General features: G+C 46.1%; 1 protein-coding gene across 11 annotated transcripts in view; it reads right to left on the reverse strand.

The window, feature by feature from the left end:
- Positions 1-21,589, reverse strand: part of ST6GAL1 (ST6 beta-galactoside alpha-2,6-sialyltransferase 1) — a 117,981-nt gene that overhangs the window by 22,258 nt on the left and 74,134 nt on the right. For 8 of the 11 annotated variants that reach the window (XM_034661410.1, XM_034661387.1, XM_034661417.1 and 5 more), the window contains 3 exons: positions 8,919-9,054; positions 7,325-7,413; positions 4,580-5,215 (listed from right to left, as the gene is read on the reverse strand). In XM_034661410.1, the coding sequence (XP_034517301.1) occupies positions 4,580-5,165 (586 nt within the window). In that variant the 5' untranslated portion in view covers positions 5,166-5,215; positions 7,325-7,413; positions 8,919-9,054. Of the gene's footprint in view, positions 1-4,579; positions 5,216-7,324; positions 7,414-8,918; positions 9,055-17,268; positions 17,339-21,589 lie in introns of those variants that run through there. The other 3 variants (XM_034661414.1, XM_034661390.1, XM_034661439.1) reach the window with 3 other exon arrangements.

Genomic DNA, 21,589 nt, shown 5'->3' on the forward strand with positions numbered 1-21,589 from the left:
TCTCTTGCTGTCTCTCTCTCTGTCAAATAAGTAAATAAAATCTTTAAGAAAAAAAAAACACCTCTTCTCTGTCGGGCACAGTTCTAGGTGCTGGAGACAATGGTTGTGAACAAAAAACACAGGGTCCTTGCTCTCAGAGATCTTGCAATCTATGGCACGGAGGGGAGCCAAGAAATCCAACCACCCACACTTGAGATAATGACAGACTGTGACTGATGCTATGGCACAAATAAATTAAGCAGTGTGACAGACACTGAGGGAATCTCCTTTGGAGAGAGTGAGGATTCAGGACACGCCTCAGAGCTGAGCCCAAAGGAGCACCGAGCGCAGGAAGAGTCCTGGGAAGTACCTTCCAGCCCAGCCTGAGCATGCAGCACGGCTGGGACCCCAAGGAGAACAAGGACTCAGCTGGAGACAAGTGAGTGAGGGGAAGAAAAAGAAAAGTCGCTGCTAAAGAAGCTGGCAGGAACCAGGCCACACAGCCTGGGGAGGCCAGGTAGGAAGTTTGGACTTTCTTCTAAGAAAAAAAAAAATCAATCGAAGAAGAAAATTTTCAAACAGGCCACTAAGTTGGCCTCATAAAGAAAGAGGAGTGCATCCTTGTTGGCCAAACTGTCCCTTGCTATCGAAGGCTGAGGAAGTTTTGAAATCAAATAGGCCTCCAGGAAATCACCAGGAGAAATCCACAGCTCCTGGAACCCAGCGAACAAGGCTTTGCAAGGGGAGGGCTGCAAAAAACAGAGGCCAGGACTTCGGCTGAACTTCGACTTAGAGGACAGGAAAAGACACAAGTTAGAAAACGCAGAAATAAATGCACCACTGTATGCACAGGATATAACTGCAGGCCTAGACTATTCACCAGAATCAGCTCCTTAGTCAATTCAATACAAACCCACTGCCTCCAGGTACAGAACTCAAAATAGCTGGGAATTAAAATGAAAGAAATTGTATCACAATTTAGACCAAGCTTTTTTTATATTTTCAAAGTAGCTCAATGAATCATATAATCGTATTTGGAAGGCTATATTCTTGTCCTGGTGAGGAAAACTTGATATAATAGAGATCAGGGCTGGGAAATTATGGCCTGAAGGCCAAGCCAGCCCATTCTCCATTTTTGTAAATGAAGTTTTACTGGAACGTAGCCAGGCCTATTCATTTGCTAGGGTCTAGTTTGCCCTACAACAGCAGAGCTGAGGCGCTGCGAGAGACACTATGTGGCCTCAAAACCACAAATATTTGCTGTCCGGCCCTTCACGGGAAACGTTCGCTGACCCCTGATAGAAACAACCATATTTTCTGAACTCCACAATCCAAGGATGTCTTCTCAGTCCTCACTCTGCACAAGAACTCCATCTGCCCCAAACCTGCCCAAACTCCACTCCCCTTGCCGTCCACCATATGGCATACACCTGCTTCCCCTGGTCCTTCTCACTGGCCTTCTGAATGTCTCTGCCTTCCCTATTCTTTTCCCTGTCTCTTAAGTGTACACTCTCCCCAGGTTTTCTCCTCAGCCCTCTCTCCTGGACTACAATGGTCACCTTGGGACAAAATGATTCTTCAATCTGATCTCCCCCCGCCTGACCCTTCCCCGGAATCAAATACCCAACCGCATAGATATCTACTCAGGGAAATCCACAAATACCTCTGATTCAGCCCCTCCGAGACAGCACCTGTCCTCCTCCAGAAGCATGCTCCCTTCTGATCCGAGATCGCCCACTTCCAGGCTAGAAACCCTGGCTCCTGCCTGTCGCTCAAGGTCATTTCTAGTTAGATACCAATTTCTGTCTCTTCTCAAATCAGACCCGTTCTTTCCACCACCACGATCACTGCTCGAACAGGCCTGGCACTTCTCGCCCGGAAGTGGCAGTAATCCCTAATACTAGATTACAGAGCAGTCCCCATAGACAAGGGTATTCAGAGAGATGAGAAATCTCTCCAAAATGCGCATGATACCATCACTTGCTCGCTCAAAACCCTTCTTGAACTCTGTGGCTCAAAGAATGAAACCCAAAGTCTAGATCGTGACCATCAACATTCCATAGGAGCTGAGCCCTGCCTACCTTTCCGGCTTCATTCCCCAGCCCCCTTCACCCTGCAGGACCCCACATCCCAGCCCAACAGACTCCGCACTTTTCCCCATGTAGCCTTTGCTTGCTTTTGCCTTAACTCAGAATGCACTTCTCCTATCCTGTAGGAGGGCAAGGAAGCAAGAATATCACGGGATTTTTTTTTAACCTGACAAGGGATTCATCACACCAGAAATTTCATTATAAAGCCACAACCACTGCAGGTGCAAGAGCAGAGGGGATGAGCGTGCGGGCCTTGGAGTCGAAGGACCCGGTTTCAAGTCCCAGTCCACTGTTTACCAGCTGTGTAATCTCTGAGCCTCCACGCTTAGCTTGTCAGTTCAATGGGAACAATAACTGTCCCCACATCACAGGATTCCCGGCAAGATTAAAAAGCGAGGCATGCTGGGTACACAGCAGGTGCAGGACAGCATTACTCCTGTTGGTTACAATGTTTTACAAATATTGTTTGAAATGAAAACTCAAAAAAGTCTAAGATACCTTAAGGGTACATGTTCCAAAGATAATTGAAAATGGCCATGCCCACGGTTGGCTGTTTTGAGGGACTGCTGGAGACACAGTACGTTATTACAATCCCTTCCGTAAACAATTTTACAATGGACAAAAAAGAGCCACAAAACTTATCTTACTTTGGTCTTCTAGCCCCACGGCTGTGGATATTTCCCCTTTAGGCACTTTAGTCATCTGCACAAAAACCCTGTTAGCAGTACAATTTGTAAGAGCAAACAATTTGAAACCATCGAATACACTCAATAGTCCACAAGAAGCGGGACAAATTCCAGGTGCAGTGGAAAGGCCGTGGGCCTGGCACCCTGCCTGATACTCCCAGGCCTTCAGCAAAGGGCCTTCCCCGTCTCTTTCTCCTTTGTATTCTAAGCTTCTGCTCTGTGTGGTTGAAAGATCTGTGAATGAATACAAGAATGAATGAATTCCTTAAAACATTTGTTAGACTGAATGCCCAGGGGAAGGCCCTATTGAAGGGCAGAACACTGGAAGTCCAGCCTGCAATGTTCGGTACATCTCAGGAGCAAAGTCTTTCCAGGGCAACACACACTTGAAATTCGAACTGCAGTCTACAGAAAAAGATTATTTTACTGTGTATGTAAGTCACTCCATACTTTCACGGAGCACGTAAAGATTGGAGTTCCAATTCATAGAAGTCTCGGGCTCTGCCGGAAACCATAACCCAGTTCTGGCCGGGCCTCAGTGATGAGTTAACGTGGAGAAGATCCGCTAGCACCTGGAATATTCTAAACATGACCGTTATAGAGCAAAAATCAGGAAGAAAGAAAGGAATTCAGTTCTATTATGGATGAACAAAAACCGATCACATTGAGCTTCTAGAAAACAAAGTCCAAAAGAAACCAAAGAGGCAAAAAGCAAAAGTTGGGGCGGGGCCGGTAATCTTGGCAGCCTTCATTTGTGAGTGCCGCCTGTTTGGGGAGGCACGAAAGGTGATCTCACCACTTCCTCCTGCTTCAGAGAATCCAATCTGGGTCTACTTTTCTTCCTTTGAGAGCCTGCGCTTGATTTCACACCATTTTTCCTGGCAGTCCCAGGAAGGGAATAAAACAGGAGACGTATGACCTCACCTGCTCCAGTACCTTCGAGAGCCTGAGAGAAGAGCAAGGCTTCCTGTGCTGTACTTCCTTTAGCCTGATTCATTTCACAATAATGGAAAACACGTTCTCTCAAAATAAGGGAACTGGGGAGCCTTAAGCAAATCCATCCCTTGGTGGTGTACACATGTTTACAAACACGGACAGACTTTCCATCTTTATTAACTGTGATGGATTAAAAAAAAAAAAAAGCAAGTTGATATATTCTGACCAGTGACTTTCAGCCTTTTTTTGGGTCACAGACACCTCTGAGAATAATCGACTGGAAGCGATGGACTTTTTCTCTTGAAAAATGGACAGACTGACTGACCACACACACACACACTTTATGCACACCTAAATCCACAGGTATTTTTGCACACGGCTTTAGGGATTCGTGAACACCCTAAAGTTGGTCCACAGTCCCCAAGTTAAAAATTCCTACTCTAATTAATGACCCTCAAACAGAAAGGCTGAAAATTACTCAGGTAGTTGAAGCCAAAAGAGACAATTAGTCCTTAACTAGCCAATAAAATTACAGAATTTCAGGACCTGAAGAGACAGGAGAAACCAGCGCTTCTGTTATTTTCAAAAGTCAGTTACAGTGTGGTGATTTTCCACACTGTAACTCACTTTTCCAACAATATTTTCTGCAGAACAGCACTATTTAAAACAGAGCAAAGCAAAGCCACTCTCATTGATAACCATGCCGGGAGGCTGGATAGATCGCCATCCTTTCGGCTGCCCCCAGGGTGCCTCTGAGTCACGTGAGAAGGCTGCAAAACAGCGCAGTGGGCCCAGTGTGCTAGTCACAGGCCGTACTTGGGCCCCTCCTCTCCAGTCCCGTCCACATGTCCAGCTCCACAGGAGCAGCCCTAACACCCCACAACCCACCTATTTCTCGGCCCAGCTGGGAGGACTTCAGTGATCCGGCCGATGAGACAACAGCACACCTGCCCCATGGCCCAGCCTTGGTCCTGATGTTCTCCTTGGGCAGGAAACCCTCCCATTCGGACGTGTTGAAGGGAAAATCTGTGGCCTCCACCATGGAGACGTTCACGTGGTCCCGGAGGTGACAGTGCAGGGCCTCTGCGCTGAACTTGACACCCGGCCCTGGCCCCTTATAGGACACTTTGTACTTGTTCATATTCAGATAATTCCTCCAGATCTTCTGCAGCCTGGGGATGAGGTTCTTGGAAGAGCTGTCCTTGTTCCACACCTGGAAGGAGGCCTCTGGCTTGGCTTTGGCTGGGCCCCGGGGACTGCTGAGCGCCTGGTTGCCCCTGGGGGGCTTCTGGGTGCTGCTTGAAGTCGCAGCCTGTTTCTCCAGACCTCTCAACAGCTGGAATTCCTTGGTTTGCAACTTAAGGGAATCATAGTAACTGCCTTTCTTCTTCTCCTTCCACACACAGATGACTGCAAACAGGAGAAAGGCCAGCGCACAGCAGCTGAACTTTTTCTTCAGGTTGGTGTGAATCATAATGAAAGATGTTTTCAGGGCAGCCACTCTGTTCTGAGCAGAAAACAAGCCTAGAAAAGGTAAGACGAGGCAAAAACAAACAAACAAAACCAATGTGAATAAAATCTAAAAGTAGTGACAGGCAAGAGGTGGGGTGATGAGCTGGGCAACGGGTCAGAGTGAGGAGGCTCGCTTCCAGCCTTTGGTCTACTCCCACCAGGCCTGCAGCCTGCAACAACTGGAAGTAAATATTCGGCCTCAGTTGGGCTTTGAATGTAGACAGCAGTCCTCAGATGTTCCCTTTTTCCTCTCTGAACCATGAACACTTTCTGTATTCTCCTGCCATTCCTTTTTACACCCTGACTCTTAGGTTTGTGTTGTCTTGGTCTAGCTCCCTGACTGCACTCTGAGCTTGGTGAGGTCAGGAATCACAGCTTACACATCGCTGGGCTCCTGGGGCCTTATGCTGTCTGTTCAATGAAGGCATGTGTGCTTGAAAATCTAGGAGAAAAAAGGAAGAGCAGGATGACTGGTCTACCTCACAAGAATCCAAACTCCCTAAAATCGTAAGGGGCCCAGCATCGTTTTAAAATTGCCAGACCTCCATCTGGCAGTGCCATAGGCCCGTGACACATCTCTCTAAGGGCTGCTGTGTTGGACTCCTGCTTGAGAAGACCAGTGGTTAGCTGACAGCATAACACCCGGCTTCAGATTGCTCTGCGAGAGTACTATCAAGTGGCAGGAAGCTGCCTCACCTCATGGTCGAGGAGAGGAAATCTTGGTAACACAGTGGACACGTGACCAATTAAGGAGATAAAAACGAAGATGTGTCAAGCATATAAGACATTATTTCACCTAATTTCACTGTAGACCGGGGCCCTGTCATGTACAGCTCCAGCCAGCACCACGTACATGATAGTCCAGTAGGAAGGGCATCCCGAGCTGTGCAGAGAGGCCCTGACCGTCTCTAGCCAGGAAGGTGTTACAATCTCCGTATCTATAGACAAGCAGCCTGAGGCTCTGAGAGGTTAAAAGAAGGACCTCGGATCACTAAGCTGAGTAAATGGTAGCACCGAAGTTCAAATCCAAGCGCACTTGATTCCATAATCCATGTCCTTTTCAGCATAAACATGTGCAGAACTGCTGAAAGTTCTGGCAAATGGATTTTATTACAAAAATAGAGCCTCACAGTCCCCTTCGTATCTGGGTAAAGCCCTACTTTGTTTTCCTAGAATTTATTGTGTAACTGAATGGAAGATGGAAGTACTTTGAACTCAAACAATGTCTGTATCTTTTGGAAAACATTAAATTCTTTCCTAAATAACTGGGTTTATTTACCGTAATGAGTCTAAGCAATCGCCCCTGGCATTTTGCTAACCCCGCTAGGGATCCATAGTTCCTATCTGGGTATAGGATATCTGGGACAAGGGGTGGGAGTACTGGACTAGGTATTCACAAATCCTGGGGTCCCTTCCATTCTCAGTGACTTTGGACAAGTCACTAAATCTGTCTTTACCTAGGTTTTCTGTAGAATAATCTCTCTCTCACTCACAGAGTGCTGGGAGCACCAGCAGAAATGGTATTTGAACTAGGTCATTGCAAAGGCACAGGAAGTGTTCTGAACAGAGACCAGAGAGCAACCCATTGGCTGGGGGCCATGTGGAGGTCGTGCGGGACAGGGAGAGACGGCAGAGTGGAACACTGGTCATGACTCATCAACCCGAGCTCACGTCCTCATCTGAGACTCTTTAAGTGACATCCAGACCGTTCCTGGAATCCATGGGCACTACCAACCAAACCGTGCTTCCCACCACCCCAGACTTCGGGAACGGATGGCTCTGGGGAGAATGGGCTCTTGCCTTGAGCTGCGGAAGTGTGGGAAGTGACAGAATGTACACAGAGGGAGAAAAATTCAAGCGTGTGGTCATGAAATAGGGGAGAGGGCTTGTGGCAGGTCAGAAAACTAAGGAACTCCATTTCCTCAGATACTCAGCACAGCTGATCCCATGACTCTGAGAGCTGAAGAACTCAAGAAGAAGGGAATGGAGCCTTTGAGAAGTGCCTGCAATATGGTAGGCACTTTAGTGCAATGTCTAAGTTAATATTCACTGTGACACAATGGCATAGGTATCCACAGCCCCTTTGGAGAAAATGAAAACACTGAGGCTTAGCAGACTTACAGGGCTTCTCCAAAGTCAACAGGTAGTCATTGCCAGAACCAGGATTCCAACCCAGGTCTATCTGACTCTAAAAGTTCACGGTCTTTGCACTAAAAGAGAGGAATCCATATTAAAAAGACAGTGAAAAGTCAGTGTTGACCAAACAGGACTCAGAAATCAGGGGCTCTACAGGGACAAGTCAATTGGCCAGACAATCCCAGGAAAACCCCCTTGGCCCTGGGCGTGCCCCAGCCCTCACCCGGGTACACTGTTTCTCCCCAGGCAGCCCCTTCATGGTCATTAGGCTTACGAAACCCAGACTAACCCTGTCACGTAAGCAGAGCATATTGTATGGGCTGCATTTATAGTTGAAAAAACTGAAGTTTTATATATATTGATTTATTATTTATTGATTTACTCTCCAAAGTTGCACGAGTGATTTGGAAGTGGTTGCAGTTAAGACTCGGACTTAACTTTTCTGTGTATGAGTGAAATGAGACAGGAGGTAGAGAGGCAGGACCTGATTCACCATCCAGGAACTAAGGCTCGGGAGGGGATGGTGGTCACCTTCCTGACAGCACCTACACCCCAAGGTTGACGGTCCCAGAATAGAAGAGCTCCTCCAAAGAGCCCGGCACAGGAGTCCTGCCACTTTAAGACAGCCTTAGCCTTCAGGGTCATGGCCCCAGGATACTTCTCTAAAAGCTCACCTCGGGGCTCCCCCGGTGTCCTGACACCACCCTCTGTTGCGGCTCCAAGTCCACTGGCTGGCTGGAGCTTCTGCTCAGAGACACAGAGACCCACTCTCCCTCCCCTCTCCAGCTGCTCTAAAGAGACAGGGACTGAGGCAGTTCCCTTTAAGCAGCCCAAACTGAAGAGAAGGAGTAGTAAATTTTTCTCCCCTGATTCTTTGGGAAGACACATCAAGCTTTGGGTTTTCCAGATGTCTTAGCCTCTGGGCCTTTGCACTGCTGTAGTCTGTCTCTTGTCCACTTGCCTGGCAACCAGACAGGGTTACCTTTCTGCTTCCGACTCCCATGGAGCCCCCTCCCATTCATTTCTAGTGTTTAGCAATGCTCACTTTTTCTGCTGACCCCCCTGCTAGAGGGGAACTCATCCTGGCTCATGCCTGAAACCCCAGTGTCCAGCACAGTCCCTGAAATTGACTGGGAACTCAATAAAGCATTACTGAACTGATGCGACTATATCGATAAATCCTTACTACCCCCACCAGGCTTCTAGAAGAATCCAGTAACAACCCACATTGTCACCTATAAAGAACAAGCTAACCCTGAAGCAACAGAAAAAAAAAAATCTCAAAGGAAGGTTCCTGCTCTGGTTTACTCATCACCACATGCCCAGTACCAAAGGCAGGGCTTGGCACGAAGTAGGCGCCCACAAAGGGTGGACTGAGTCACAGAATAACTTCAAATCGTTTACAGACACGGGCAAACCACCTATCCTCAGCCCTCACCGAATGAGAACTAAACGAATACATGAAGACAACAGCGAGGGGACTCCGGGACTCCTGGCCAGCACACTCCACCACCCCATTCTTTAATTAGGAATGTACCCTTTTGCTGCCCCCACACCCATGCCTCCAGGTGTTCCTTACCTGCTGTTGGCTAATCCCCTTGGGGCTGCAGGCCCTTTGGGTCCTTAGGAACCAGTGCTATTCTCCATGGGAGGAATGTTTGCTTTATTGTGTCTGGAGGCCAAGACTCATTTTTCTCTGGATGATCAAAAAACATCTGCAAAGGCCAAAAAAGAAAAAAAGAAGAAAAAAAAAAAAAAACCAAAGAGGAGGTAAGAGCCTGGTTTTCAGCAGGGGCAGGGTTAAAGATTAACAAGGCGGACGGGCCCCTCCGCTAGTCTCCTGGCCTCCGCTACAGCTCAATCCAGGAAGCCTGGAGAGCTCAGAAAAAGAAACGCAGAGACAAGAGCCCATTATAGGTGCTGTGTGCAGGGTCGTGACTAGCAGAGAAGGCATAGAAATAGACTGATACTAGATAAGAACATGCTAGGAGGAGAAAGCAGGCACCACAGACCAGTCTAGAAAGAAAGGATTGTTCACTCACTGGTTACATAAATAGTTAAATCGGGGAGAGAAGATTCAGATCATCCCTAAATATACTCTAGACAATTATTTATTATCAAAGAACTCCTTATGATATGTGAAATTTCAATCAGTATAATGCTAGCTGGAAAAAATAGGTTGCAAAACTGTATATGATATTCTAATCAAATCCCCCAAAAAATGTTCTTTAATGTACATGTGAAAAGACAAAGGACTAGAAACAAAACAAAATAAAGTAACCCTGGATGGTAGCATAATGAATGCTTTCATGTTTTATAATTTTTTGTATATTCCATAATTTCTAAAATGTATATGCATTACTCTTAGTGTTGGAAAAAATATTATAAAATATAATTTTAGAAAGCTAAAAACAGAATTCTATATTTGTCAGCTCTTTCTTCTGACAGAATGTAGAAAAATAATAAAAGAAAACTTTGATAGAGTCACTTGCATGAAAACTCCCACTTGTCTCCAAGAAAATGCTGTAATTAAAAGGAAAAAAAGAGTCCAGCTGTGCAAAGGGTAAAGAGAGTCAAAGCTTCTCAAAATAAACAGGCATTCCACATGAATGGACAAATCACAAAATAGAAAACATAATTAACAAGCATATAAAATTCTGATGAATCTTGAGAGAAACCCAAAAGGGACAACTGGCATGTTAAGAGGCCAGTTTATAGATTTAATACTAGACAGTTTTCAAAATGATAATATTCATTACTGAAACAGTTATAGAATTGGTATATTTTCAGAGAGCAGTAGAAATTAACTTAATCTTTTTAGAAAAGTAACCAGGTCATAGAATTAAGAGCTTATAACTATCAACCAAGTTATCATACTTGCAGGAAATAAGACAATAAAGAATTAAAAGGAGAAAAAGATGACATATTTGGGTTTCCTTGCATGTAAATGACTCCCTACCTTCCACAGTTGTGGTGAGGTTTGGAAGAGGATCGGTGGAAGAGTTTTATAAAGCAATAGGTACATGCAAGAAGAAAAATAGTTTTCAATTTGAAAGTGATTTCTAATGGTGAAAATCTAAGGTTAACAACCAAGGTTTCAGCAAAAGGGAAATAGTTACTAGGGTACCTTCACCTGATAGAAAGACTATATATATATCTATATATATATATATGCACATATATATAACAATATTAATTTAACATATATAAGGTAAGATGTAATAACATATAATACATATAAATAATTGTGCATGGATTTATGTAGCAATTGGGAGAAACATTCTTTAAATATTAAACAAAAAGGTGAAATGAAGAATGTTATCTGCATGTATCATGGTGACGAAAAGTTACTCATGTTCAAATATCTAGAAAAAATGTCCATGATTCAGACCTGAAAACAGCTGAGGAGCAACCTGAGAGCTGAATTCTCCTCTCTCAGTTTGACTTCCTTTATTATGCTTATTATGTTAGTGGAGTAATTAAGGCAAAACTGTTAGGGACAATATTGAAAATACCTTGTCTATCAACTCCATACCCACTACGGAGCAATCTCGAAGCCCATCCTGGAAGACGCATGGTGAACAGAGCTCGGAGGAAGCCACAGTGGCCACAACTGGCTCCCTCCCATGACCTAGGGCGAGGCCCCCGCCCAGCAGTTCTGGGGTTCAGACTGGCAGGTGGGCATGTGTGGGCGGGCCCTGGGTTTACTCATCACCAGGGCCACAGGGACAGGTGTTGCGGTGACCTTTGTCAAAATCTCAGGGCTCTCCTTACCAGTTCGAAGAACTGGCTCCCGGGCAGACGTCCTGGGAGAGTCCCAAAATATCTCTGCTAGCCCTACCCCTTTTCATGTCATGTATGTTGCCTTTGTGGCACGAGTGCGTAATTATGCATGCATTCATATTATTATTTGATTACTATCCGCCTCCTCTACGAAAAATGGAAACTCCTTCAGTAGAAACCGCGTCGGCCTCCTTCGCTACCACCTTCAGAGCCTAGATGAGTATATGGCACGTGGTAAGTGCTCAATAATTATTCATCGAATGAATGAAGGATCGCCAGCTCTTTCGAGGTCTGTGCTTTCCTCAGGCATCACTGATGGAAAAGGCTCTTTCTTGGCACCCTCACAAGGAACACCTCGGGCACCTCGCTGCCCTTGAGAGGACACCTCTTGCTTATGAATGCTGGTTTGCTGCCATTGCCCCCGTAAGTAAGCTGCTGGGGCATGGGCGTGCCACTTTGGTTTGAATTCAGTGCCCAGAGAGCAGAGGAGTGCAGCTAACGCAGACCTGCCTCCCCCTATCGATCACATCTGCTCAGAGCAACTTGCCCTCCTAGGAGGTAACAAGCACTCCCAGCTCAAGAGATTGCAGCCCTGGTGAATTTCAACCAGCTGCCGAAGTCCTAACGGAGTCCTCAGTCCTCTGGGTGAGAAATGTTAGCAATCATGACCATAATAGCTACCATTTATTTAGTACTAGCTATGTGCTCAGCACTGACTAGCTTAGGGGTTGAGGGTCAGAGCTCTGGGATTAAACAGATTGGGGCAAGAGTCCAAACTGTCTCTCACCATTACACAACCTCCAGCAAGCTCCTCAACCCTCTAAGACTCAGTTCTGTATCTGTAAAATGGGAATAATAATAAAAGAGCCGATCTTGTAGGATTGTTTAAATAATCAAGTTAAGGTAATACAACCAAAGGGATCACAATAGGGCTTGTGAAAAAGATTACACGCATCATTTCACGTACTTCTCACCATGCCCTAACCTGTGAGTACCAGTACCGTCCCAAATTACAAATAGAGAAACTGAAATAGAGAAGAGGAGTGATTTTCTCAGAGTTAACTCAATTCTGGCACTCCAAATGCCCTGTCCTCTTTTGCCCTTTGCTGCCCTGCAAGGAAAGTTCCTTCTGACGAAATGATCTTTCCTACCCTGTTCTCACGAGGTCATGCCCACTCACTGTCCCCAGCACCAGCTTAAGTGCCTCTGGACTCTGAAGACTTTCTTGAGCCCACAGAGATCGACACGACTCCACTGTGCCTGTTCTGGCTCCTAGGAGACTATGTGACATTTATCTGTTAGCAGATGGGACAGCCCACCCAGACTGAGGGTTCCTTTAAGAAGTTTATTTCTGGCAGCTCCACATCTAGCCAGGTTCTGAGCCAGAAGTGGGACGTGCTCCGTCACATCTGAATGAAAGAATGAAGCTAGCTAGCTCTGATACCACCCTTCCCCATCCCCCGTTCCTTCAACTGCTAGACCCACACTTACTCACCAACCCATCGCCTTCAGTTGCTAGAATCCCCTTGGCAGCACTGTCGCTGCAGACATTCATTTGGTCTACTGGATACACAGAGTGACAGGGAATTTACCATCTCCTGGGGGCAGCTTTGCCCCTTAGAAGGTCTTAAAATGAAGAGAACTCTCCCCCCACCACCCCGGTAAAAATAAATCCAGTGGATTAAGCACTGAGACACGCAGAGCCTGTGCTCAGTGCTGAGAACTTCACATGCACCAACTCGTTTCATCCTTACACAACCCCATGCAGACCATGCCACCTGCTACCCACCTTGGTGAAGTTATTTCCCCTCCACCAGGACACTCTTCGTTCCTTGAATATTTTCGCAGCTGGCTCACAGTAATCCTCCCCATGCTATTTCTGCCCTGCCTCTTAGGGATACCAACATCCACCTTCGGAACCATTCCAGTCCCCTGGTCTCTCAGTTCTTTCATCTCCTCTATTCCAAATATGCCACTCACCCCCAAGGTCATATCTCTGATCTTGCCACTTTCAAAAAATACTCCATAGTCTTTATTTCAGACACCACCACCCCAATCACTGCTCTTATCTTTGTAGCTTAATCCGACTAGTACCGACCTCCAACTGTCTTCCTGTGGTTGCTCCTGCCACCTTCTCACTCACCGTCTCTCACTTCCTTCATATTCTCACTTCACCTCCTATCCAGCTTCAACTGCATGGTCAGTCATTCAACTGGTCTCTCTCATCACACAATGTTGGATAAAACCCAAACCTGGTTAAATCCAACTCTCTGTCTTCCTCCACAGCTGTAGGCGTGCAGCTGCATGGCTAAAGAAAATCACAAAATACTACTTATGGATTTCACTTCAAGTTCATGATCACTAACTTCAAGTAGCTCCTTCATGCTTCCTAGCAATCACATGTTTGTGATTGGTCAATCACCGGCCAGTCTCCTAGAGGACTATCTGACTTACTCCCCGCGAAAAGTCCCCTTATCTTCCGCTTCCCTCAGTGAACTTGCTACTTATTCATAGAGAAAAAGGAAGCTACCAGAATGTAATTACCACACACACAACACACCTTTGTACCATAGCTACTCACCTTACTTGCATTTATGCCCAAATGATCTCTTGTTGCTATGGATGAACTGGCTGCACGCAATGCTTGGGATACCCAACATTTGTTCCACTAGGTCTTGTATACTCTTGTCCACCTAAGGATATTTTTCTATAAAATCTCCCCTTTTTCTTCCACATCATATGTAGCCCTCTCTCGAAGATCATGCTTATCAGCACACAGACATGCTATTGTTTCTCCTATCTTTTTTTTTTTTTTAAAGATTTTATTTATTTGACAGAGATAGAGACAGCCAGCGAGAGAGGGAACACAAGCAGGGGGAGTGGGAGAGGAAGAAGCAGGCTCATAGCGGATGAGCCTGATGTGGGGCTCGATCCCATAACGCCGGGATCACGCCCTGAGCCGAAGGCAAATGCTTAACCGCTGTGCCACCCAGGCGCCCCTGTTTCTCCTATCTTAAAACAAACAAAACAAAACCTCTCTTGATTAAGGCAACCACCCCGTGACCCTGTTCCGTCTTAGTGTCACCAAGAGTGGGACACCCAAGCAGTACATGCCTCCTGATGTGAAGCCACAGGAAGCACACGGCGCCATCTCCGAAAAATTCTCACCCGAAATGTTTAATCTGTATATAATCAAGCCTTTATATGTAATCTCAGTTTTTAGAAAACACAGGAGAAAGAAGAACAAGTTACACGACACCACGGAGAAGCTATCAGACAAGTCCAGAAAGCAGGGCATTCTACAGAACAACGGAACTAGTTTCATCAACAGGTCAATGGGCAGGAAAAACAAATGGCTTCAAAGACAAAAATATCATATGCAATGTGCAGACTTTGCTTGAGTCTTGCTTTGAACAAAACACCACTGGGGACACATGGGTATATCTGCATATAGGTTTGGTATTATAAGACATTAAGAAGTCATTGTTAATTTTGTTAGGTATAACAGTAAGTATTATTTTATTATGATTACATAGTATGGTTATGGGGTTTTTTTTGAAGTCCTATGCAGGTGAAGTAGTTAGAGATGAAATCTACTTTGGAACACTTCAGCCAAAATACAGATGAAGCAAATATGAAAAAATGCAATGTCATATGAAGAAAAATGTGTTCAAATTAGGCAATGTCAGGAATAAGAGTGATTGGCAGACTTTTTAGACAATATCATTTGCGGGTGGGTAGAGTTTGAAAGAGCTTGAAAAGAAAGTATAGGAGACAGTTTTTCTGTTTTACTGAAGGAATTCATTGAAAAAGATATAGGACTTCACAACAGAAACAGATTTAGCCATGGCACGAGTTCTAAATAACCTTCATTTCCCTGTCCCTCCTGTGCAAATTCTTGACCTCATCTCACCTCCCAGCTCCTGCCTTCTTTCCTTTGTGGTAAAACTCCTTGAAAGAACTGTGTACGTGTTTCCGATTTCCCTCTTCCCAGTAGCACTTGAACGCACCCAGCAGGCCTCCCCCATCTCCAGGAAACCGCTCTTGTGTACGTCGCCGAAGACCTTCCCGCTCCCGTGTTGCTCAGTAAATGGTTAAGGCTCAATCTTCATCTTGTTCAGCTCACCGGTAGTATCTTACCAAGTTGGTCATTTCCTCCTTCTGGCTTCCAAAACCTACACTCACTCTCCTGGTTCCCCCCCCCTTACTGGTCATCCCTCAGTAGTCTCCATTGCTCATTCCTCCTCACCCCCCCCACCCTGTCTCTGCACCCCAAATGGCCCTGGATTTTGTCCTCTGTTCTATCGACACTCATTGTCTACAGGTTTGAGGACCTTGTGGTCTGTTCCCCCTCTACCCAGCCTGTCATTTGTACTCAATACGCGTTTGCCAACATGCACTGGAATGAGTTGAGAAAGCAGGTTCTGTTAGTGAGTTTCTACGGAAAGGAACTTCTGAAGAATTTAGAAACAACAACCCCCTCCCCCCCCGGTGGGGATGGGGATATAGACTAAAACACTATACTCACTTGACCATCTCCCTATCATCTATTACCCATGAGGGGAAGCGGCCCAGCACAGAGCACTGATGGTCAGACTGTGAGCACGTTGCGATCATCAAATGACTTGTTGAACTGCAGATTCCTGAATTCTGAATTGGTTCTGATCCAAGCAGTGTGGGATGGGGCTCAGAGTGGGCAGGCAGCAAGCACCCAAGTGCCTCTCATGTAAGTCGTCCCCTCTGCGACTGACGCTCTGGGAAACAGAGGGCACCATTCCTCAAGGGGAGGTCTGCAGTTTGGGGCTAGTTTGAGAAAGCTTTCTCAAGATCCAAAATGATTTGAAAGAGTAATTGTATGCCTATTGAATCTACTAATCACTTTAAAAATAAGGCTTGTATTATAAAGGTCCTTCGTTTCACTATTCCAGTAAATCCTTTTCATTGTATTTTAGAAATTACTGATGTGTGACAGGTTGGGGGGAAAAACCTGATTCTTCACGGACAGTTTGAGAAGCCCTGGCTCTGTCATCTCAAAAGCCCAGATTCAAATCCTGGCTTTTCTATCTGTCCAATATAGGAGGATAGGCCAGTTCGCCAACTTCTATAAGCCTGGTGTCTTCATCTGTAAAGGATGGATAATACTACTTTAAAATTTGCCCCTGCAGGGTTGTGGTGACAATTTAATGATAGACTTTATCACTTTGTTGCAGCTAATAATTATTGAGATTTTACCGTGTGCTAAGTGCTTTCCATACGGTAAAGCTCCTGTAATTCAGCGAAGCTCGTTTAATTCCTGCAGCAACGAGGGCCTGAGGCAGGTTCAGCTATCACCTGCTTCCACAGTCCCCAGAGAGGTGGTCCAGGCTGGCAACTCACTCTCAGCCCCAGCCCCTGAGTTCTATCAGTGGAAGCTAGCATAGGTCAAAAAACTAATAGCTATGTCAAAATATTTCTGACAAGCCACGGTTTTCCTCAATGTAGAAACACATTAAGCAACAGGAAACCAACTTGTAGTTAATCAATCTGCGGAGAGAGTGAAAGGAAGCCAGGAGAAGTTTCACAGTGTCTGGGTAGCTGTGTTTGCCGGGGTTTACCTGAGGGCAAGCCCGGCCTCCGAGCTAATGGTGGGGGAGAGAGAAACCCTGCCCAGATCAAAGCCCCTGAAGATAAAGGGGCTTTCATTCCTGCTTGCCCCAACTGCTCCAGACCCACGCTGCAAAAAGTGTCTCTTGACAGAGATTAGATCTTTTCCCAGCCGGGCAGGCACTGATGGAGAAGGAAGGCCTGAGTGTATTTCCCTAAGGTTTTCGAAAAACATGAGAACAGAACTTGGTGGGGGGTGAGTCCCCACCACAGATGGTGCAGCCACTCTGTGGTTTCTGACCAGAGCTGGCCACTCCGAAGAGGTAAGGAGAGCTCTGAACTCAGGATGCACAGAGCCACAGCAGAGGGAAATCACGGGCCATTGGCTACTGTCTGCAGCCTTCGACAGTTGTATATTTGTAGAAATATTTGCCTTCCCATTTGACAGGTATCTGGCTGAAAGAGACACTTCACGCCCCATCGGCTCCCTCTCTGGACGATGCCCACTGCCCAGTACAAGTGCTCAGAGCCCCTGCCCCAGCTGGCATCTTGCCCAGTCTTACCACACCGCGAACCACCGTGCACTCCACTCCACCAGTCAGAGTCCGGCCAAGAAAGAAGGAGCAGAAGGGCCTATAAGGAAGGTTGAGTAAGCACTGCACGCCTCCCAAGCAACAGGCCCACCCCTTTTTCCTTCAACCCACACCGAACAGAAGCAGAGAGAAGAGAAAATGGGCCTTTCTCCTCCTCAGGAGGTGGGTCTGTTTCACCTCCTCCTAATATTTAAAAAAGAATGACATTTATATGATAGACATCTTTGCACATAAAGTCGGTATAGGGAGTAACACAATGGACCTGTTTTCAGAACCCAGCTCCAAAGAGAAGCAACAACTTGCCAACTCAATCTGGTCCCCTCCCCCTCTTTTTCCTCTGGAGTAATTTATTTATTTTTATTTTTATTTTTTTTAGATTTTTTTAAATTTATTTATTCTACAGAGATAGAGACAGCCAACGAGAGAGGGAACACAAGCAGGGGGAGTGAGAGAGGAAGAAGCAGGCTCCCAGCGGAGGAGCCCGATGTGGGGCTCGATCCCATAATGCCGGGATCACGCCCTGAGCTGAAGGCAGGCGCTTAACCGCTGTGCCACCCAGGCACCCCCTCTGGAGTAATTTAAAACAAATGTCAGCCCTCGAATCAGTCTCTGACACCAGCTCTTCTCCGTTGGCGTTCCGTGAGAAAAGGAAGCCCTGATCCCAATGACATCCATTTATGGTTCTAAATGAACTTACCTCGCTGGCATCCAGGATGGTATTAACTATGTGCCCTCCCTGGGAGACGTGGGACCAGAGGCCCTCAAATAATATTCCACAGAGCTTCAGCCTCTATAATATGCCACGCACACCCTGGGCTCTGCCCAAGAATATATGAGGATATATATAGAACCACAGTGCCATCAATTCCCAATCCACTTTCCCATTTTTACCGGTTCTCCCAAAAGTGTCTTTTACACTAAATTCCTTCAGTGAGGATCCAACCATTTTGTGTGAATGATACACCACCCTCAACTCTCTTTGAATTTATGGTAGTTCTTCACGCCCTTATTTTCCTGTTTTAGGACATACACTTGTGGAGGAAACGAAGTCATCTGACCCATGGAATGTGCCCAGTACTGAAACTGGATGCGGACCTCCTTATGGTATTGTTGAACTTACTCCTCTCTGCTCTGTGTTTCCTGTAAACGGAGTGTTAGATTTCAAGGCTTGATGAGATTCAGTGGTTTCAAGTTGAATGGTTCTCCCAAGTTTTTTGTATGTAGGAGGGTCTAAGTCCTAGTTGTCTAGGGGAGTTCAGGGTAAGGGCCAGGAGCAGAGAGGCCTGAGCTCTTCCGCTTTGCAGCAGTGCCAGAGTCCATGAGAACAACCCACACAAATACTTATAGAGAGAAGCTTGTTCATGCTGCCAATGTTCATTGGCTATCATGATGCAACCAGAGATACGGCTGTGCAGAAGTCAGCCAGAAATCCCACCCCCTACCCCAGAGCTTGCCCTCCAGTGAGGGGAACAGTGAAAGAGTAAAACAAGATAAATACGTATTTGATGCTCTGGAAGTGGATAACTGCCATGCGGAAAATTAAAGCAGGGAAGATGGAATAGGGACAGCAGGGTGCATGGGGGAAGGGGGGAGATCAGTGTTAAATTCGATAGTCGGAAAGCCTCACTGAGAAGAAGGTATTTGAGCAAAGACTGCAGGGAGGTGAAAGAGGGATCGTGCAGATTTCGGGAAGGAAGGGGATTTCAGGCGGATGGAACAGCAAAATCCCTGGGCAGGTGCAGGCGTGACCTGTTTCAAGAACAGCTCCGAGGCCAGGAACAGAGCAGGTAAGGAGAAGGGTAGCAGAAGATGGGGTCAGGAAGTGTTGGGAGCCAGATCACCTAGGGCCTTAGACTGGTGTAGGATTCTAGCTTTCACTTCGAAGAAGACTTGGCTGACTTTGGTCTGAAAGGGATCATTCTGGCTGCTGCACTGAGAATCAAGTGCGTACACAGCAGGTTGCGGGAGGTAAAAAAAAAAAAAAAAAAAAAAAAAGAAAAAGAAAAAGGAAGATCTTTCAAAAGGCTATTGCAATAATCCAGGAGAAAAAGGCCCGTGAGCCACCTGCCAAGCTCCTTCCAGGGCGCTAGCAACTTAGAGATGTTACCCAACTTAATCCTTACCAGCACCCTATGGGGTGGCTACTGAGAATCCTCTTTTATAAACAAAAAGGAAGCTCCAAGAGTTTAAGCCTTTCGCTCAAGATGTCATTGCCGATGGTCAAACTAGATGATTCTAACCCCCCGAACTGCTTGTGCTATCCAACATATGTCTCTCTACTCAAGGCACTTCAAAGGGCTCCTAAGAGCCTGGATGCTTTACCAGGTCAACTGCCGTGGCTGGTCACCATCTTGAACCTTCTGGTGACACCTCTTTATGCTGCCCTGGTCACTGTCTCCTTAACCCCTCAGTGTGCAAACCTCATCCTCGTCAGTACCTTAGAACCTAAAGTGTTGGTCCCTAGAGACCCTGACTCCCTTCTGCCCCCAGAGGGCACCTTAGCTAACCACAGTGCCTCTGAGAAGCAGTCCCCTCCTCCTGGCTTCCAGAAGCCTTCACCATGAGGGGCTCGCCTTTCTTAATTCATGCCGTCTGGGCTGCCACTTAATCCCATAATGACTCCTCTTCCTGTTTCTCATGTCAAGGATGGCTGGCTGTCCCACCAAAACTGTGATCCTTCTTTTTTTTTTTTTAATTTTTTTTATTATATTATGTTAGTCACCATACAGTACATCCCTGGTTTTTGATGTAAAGTTCGATGATTCATTAGTTGTGTATGACACCCAGTGCACCATGCAATACGTGCCCTCCTTACTACCCATCACCGGTCTATCCCATCCCCCACCCCCTCCCCTCTGAAGCCCTCAGTTTGTTTCCCAGAGTCCATGTCTCTCGTGTGATCCTTCTGCCATTATAGAGTGTGATCGAAAGTGGTGGCCCCACCAGGATTACGTTTTCCAGGAAATGCACACGCACGCACATCCTGCATCTAGGTGAGACCAGTGGACTATGAAAAGTGAGCAAAAATAGCAAATGCAGCTAGCATTACCCCAACAGAGCTTCTGAGTAGAGACTTCTGAATTTTTATTTCTACTAGGCTAGGAACATCAGCAGAATTCTCAGCAGTAAATTCCTCTATCATCCACACAGATCTCTCCTCATCCCAGCACTTCCCTAGCACAGGGAAGTAACAGGAGCTCCCCCTAATTTAGTCCAAGCCAGGTTCCTGAATTCTTCCACAAGAGTGAATTCTTCCACAAGAGTGCCTCTTGTATTTGTTCCCTCCCTGCTGTGATGGCCAGGCCAGGTTTTAAAAGATGCTATCAGCAAAATTTGATTAAGAATTTGAGCTCTTATTTGTTATCAAATGAACGGAGATACTGCTGCCAATAATAGATTCTGATCAGCACGAGATTGTCATTGTTATCACAATCTGTTGGTAAAATTCCAGCACGATACAAAGAAACTGGATAATTTCCTTGGCCTGTACAGGTTTTTTTCTTTTCTTTTTTTAATAAATGTGCTTCTGCCATCTGGTTTTTTGAAATACTCCAAGTGTGTGATGGGTCTCTAGAGAGCCTAGGCAAGGAATTCCGGTTTGTATGGCCCGAAACTTACCCCCAGTAAAATCATAACTTTCTGATCACAGCTGGCCTCCTGAAAAACAGGTTTTACTGGTTGGCTAGATATGTAGGGTGCTTAAAAAAACTACCCACAACTGCCCCCAACTAGGCAGGATAAGGCATTCTTATCTGGAAGAGAATCTGGCCCCCAAGTGTGTAGAGCTCAGGAGCACAGCAATATGAAGCCAGAATTTTTTTGACTGCCAGATCAAACAGATACAGGTGCCCCACCCATCATCTCAGGGCTCTGCGCTGAAGCAGGCAGCAGTTACATCAGAAAGACGCCCCCAATCCAGGACTGAACAGCAGAGCTGTTACAGCCCAGCAGAGTAAAACTAGGGGGTCCAGAATTCTCCATGAAGAGCAGAGGAAAACCAAATGACAACACAGGAGGGAAAGAGCTCTACTGAAAGATTGAAGATTCAAAATTTTCTCTTAAATCCTGATAATGAGGCTCTGATGACCTACATGGCTCTTCAAGCCCAGTTTAACTGTGTCTTTAATGAGAACAAGGATGTCTGCTAATGTTGTCTTAACCATAATTTTCTCCAGGAATTCCTGGGCCGGAGATCGTGCCAAGGACTGTTTGTTCTTCCCTTCCATCTTGATTTTTACCTGACTGGACAAGAGGATGTCAGGCCAGAGTTCTTTATATTTCCCAAAGGTCA

The sequence above is a fragment of the Ailuropoda melanoleuca genome, chromosome 1, assembly GCF_002007445.2.
Source record: "Ailuropoda melanoleuca isolate Jingjing chromosome 1, ASM200744v2, whole genome shotgun sequence".
NCBI lineage: Eukaryota > Metazoa > Chordata > Mammalia > Carnivora > Ursidae > Ailuropoda > Ailuropoda melanoleuca.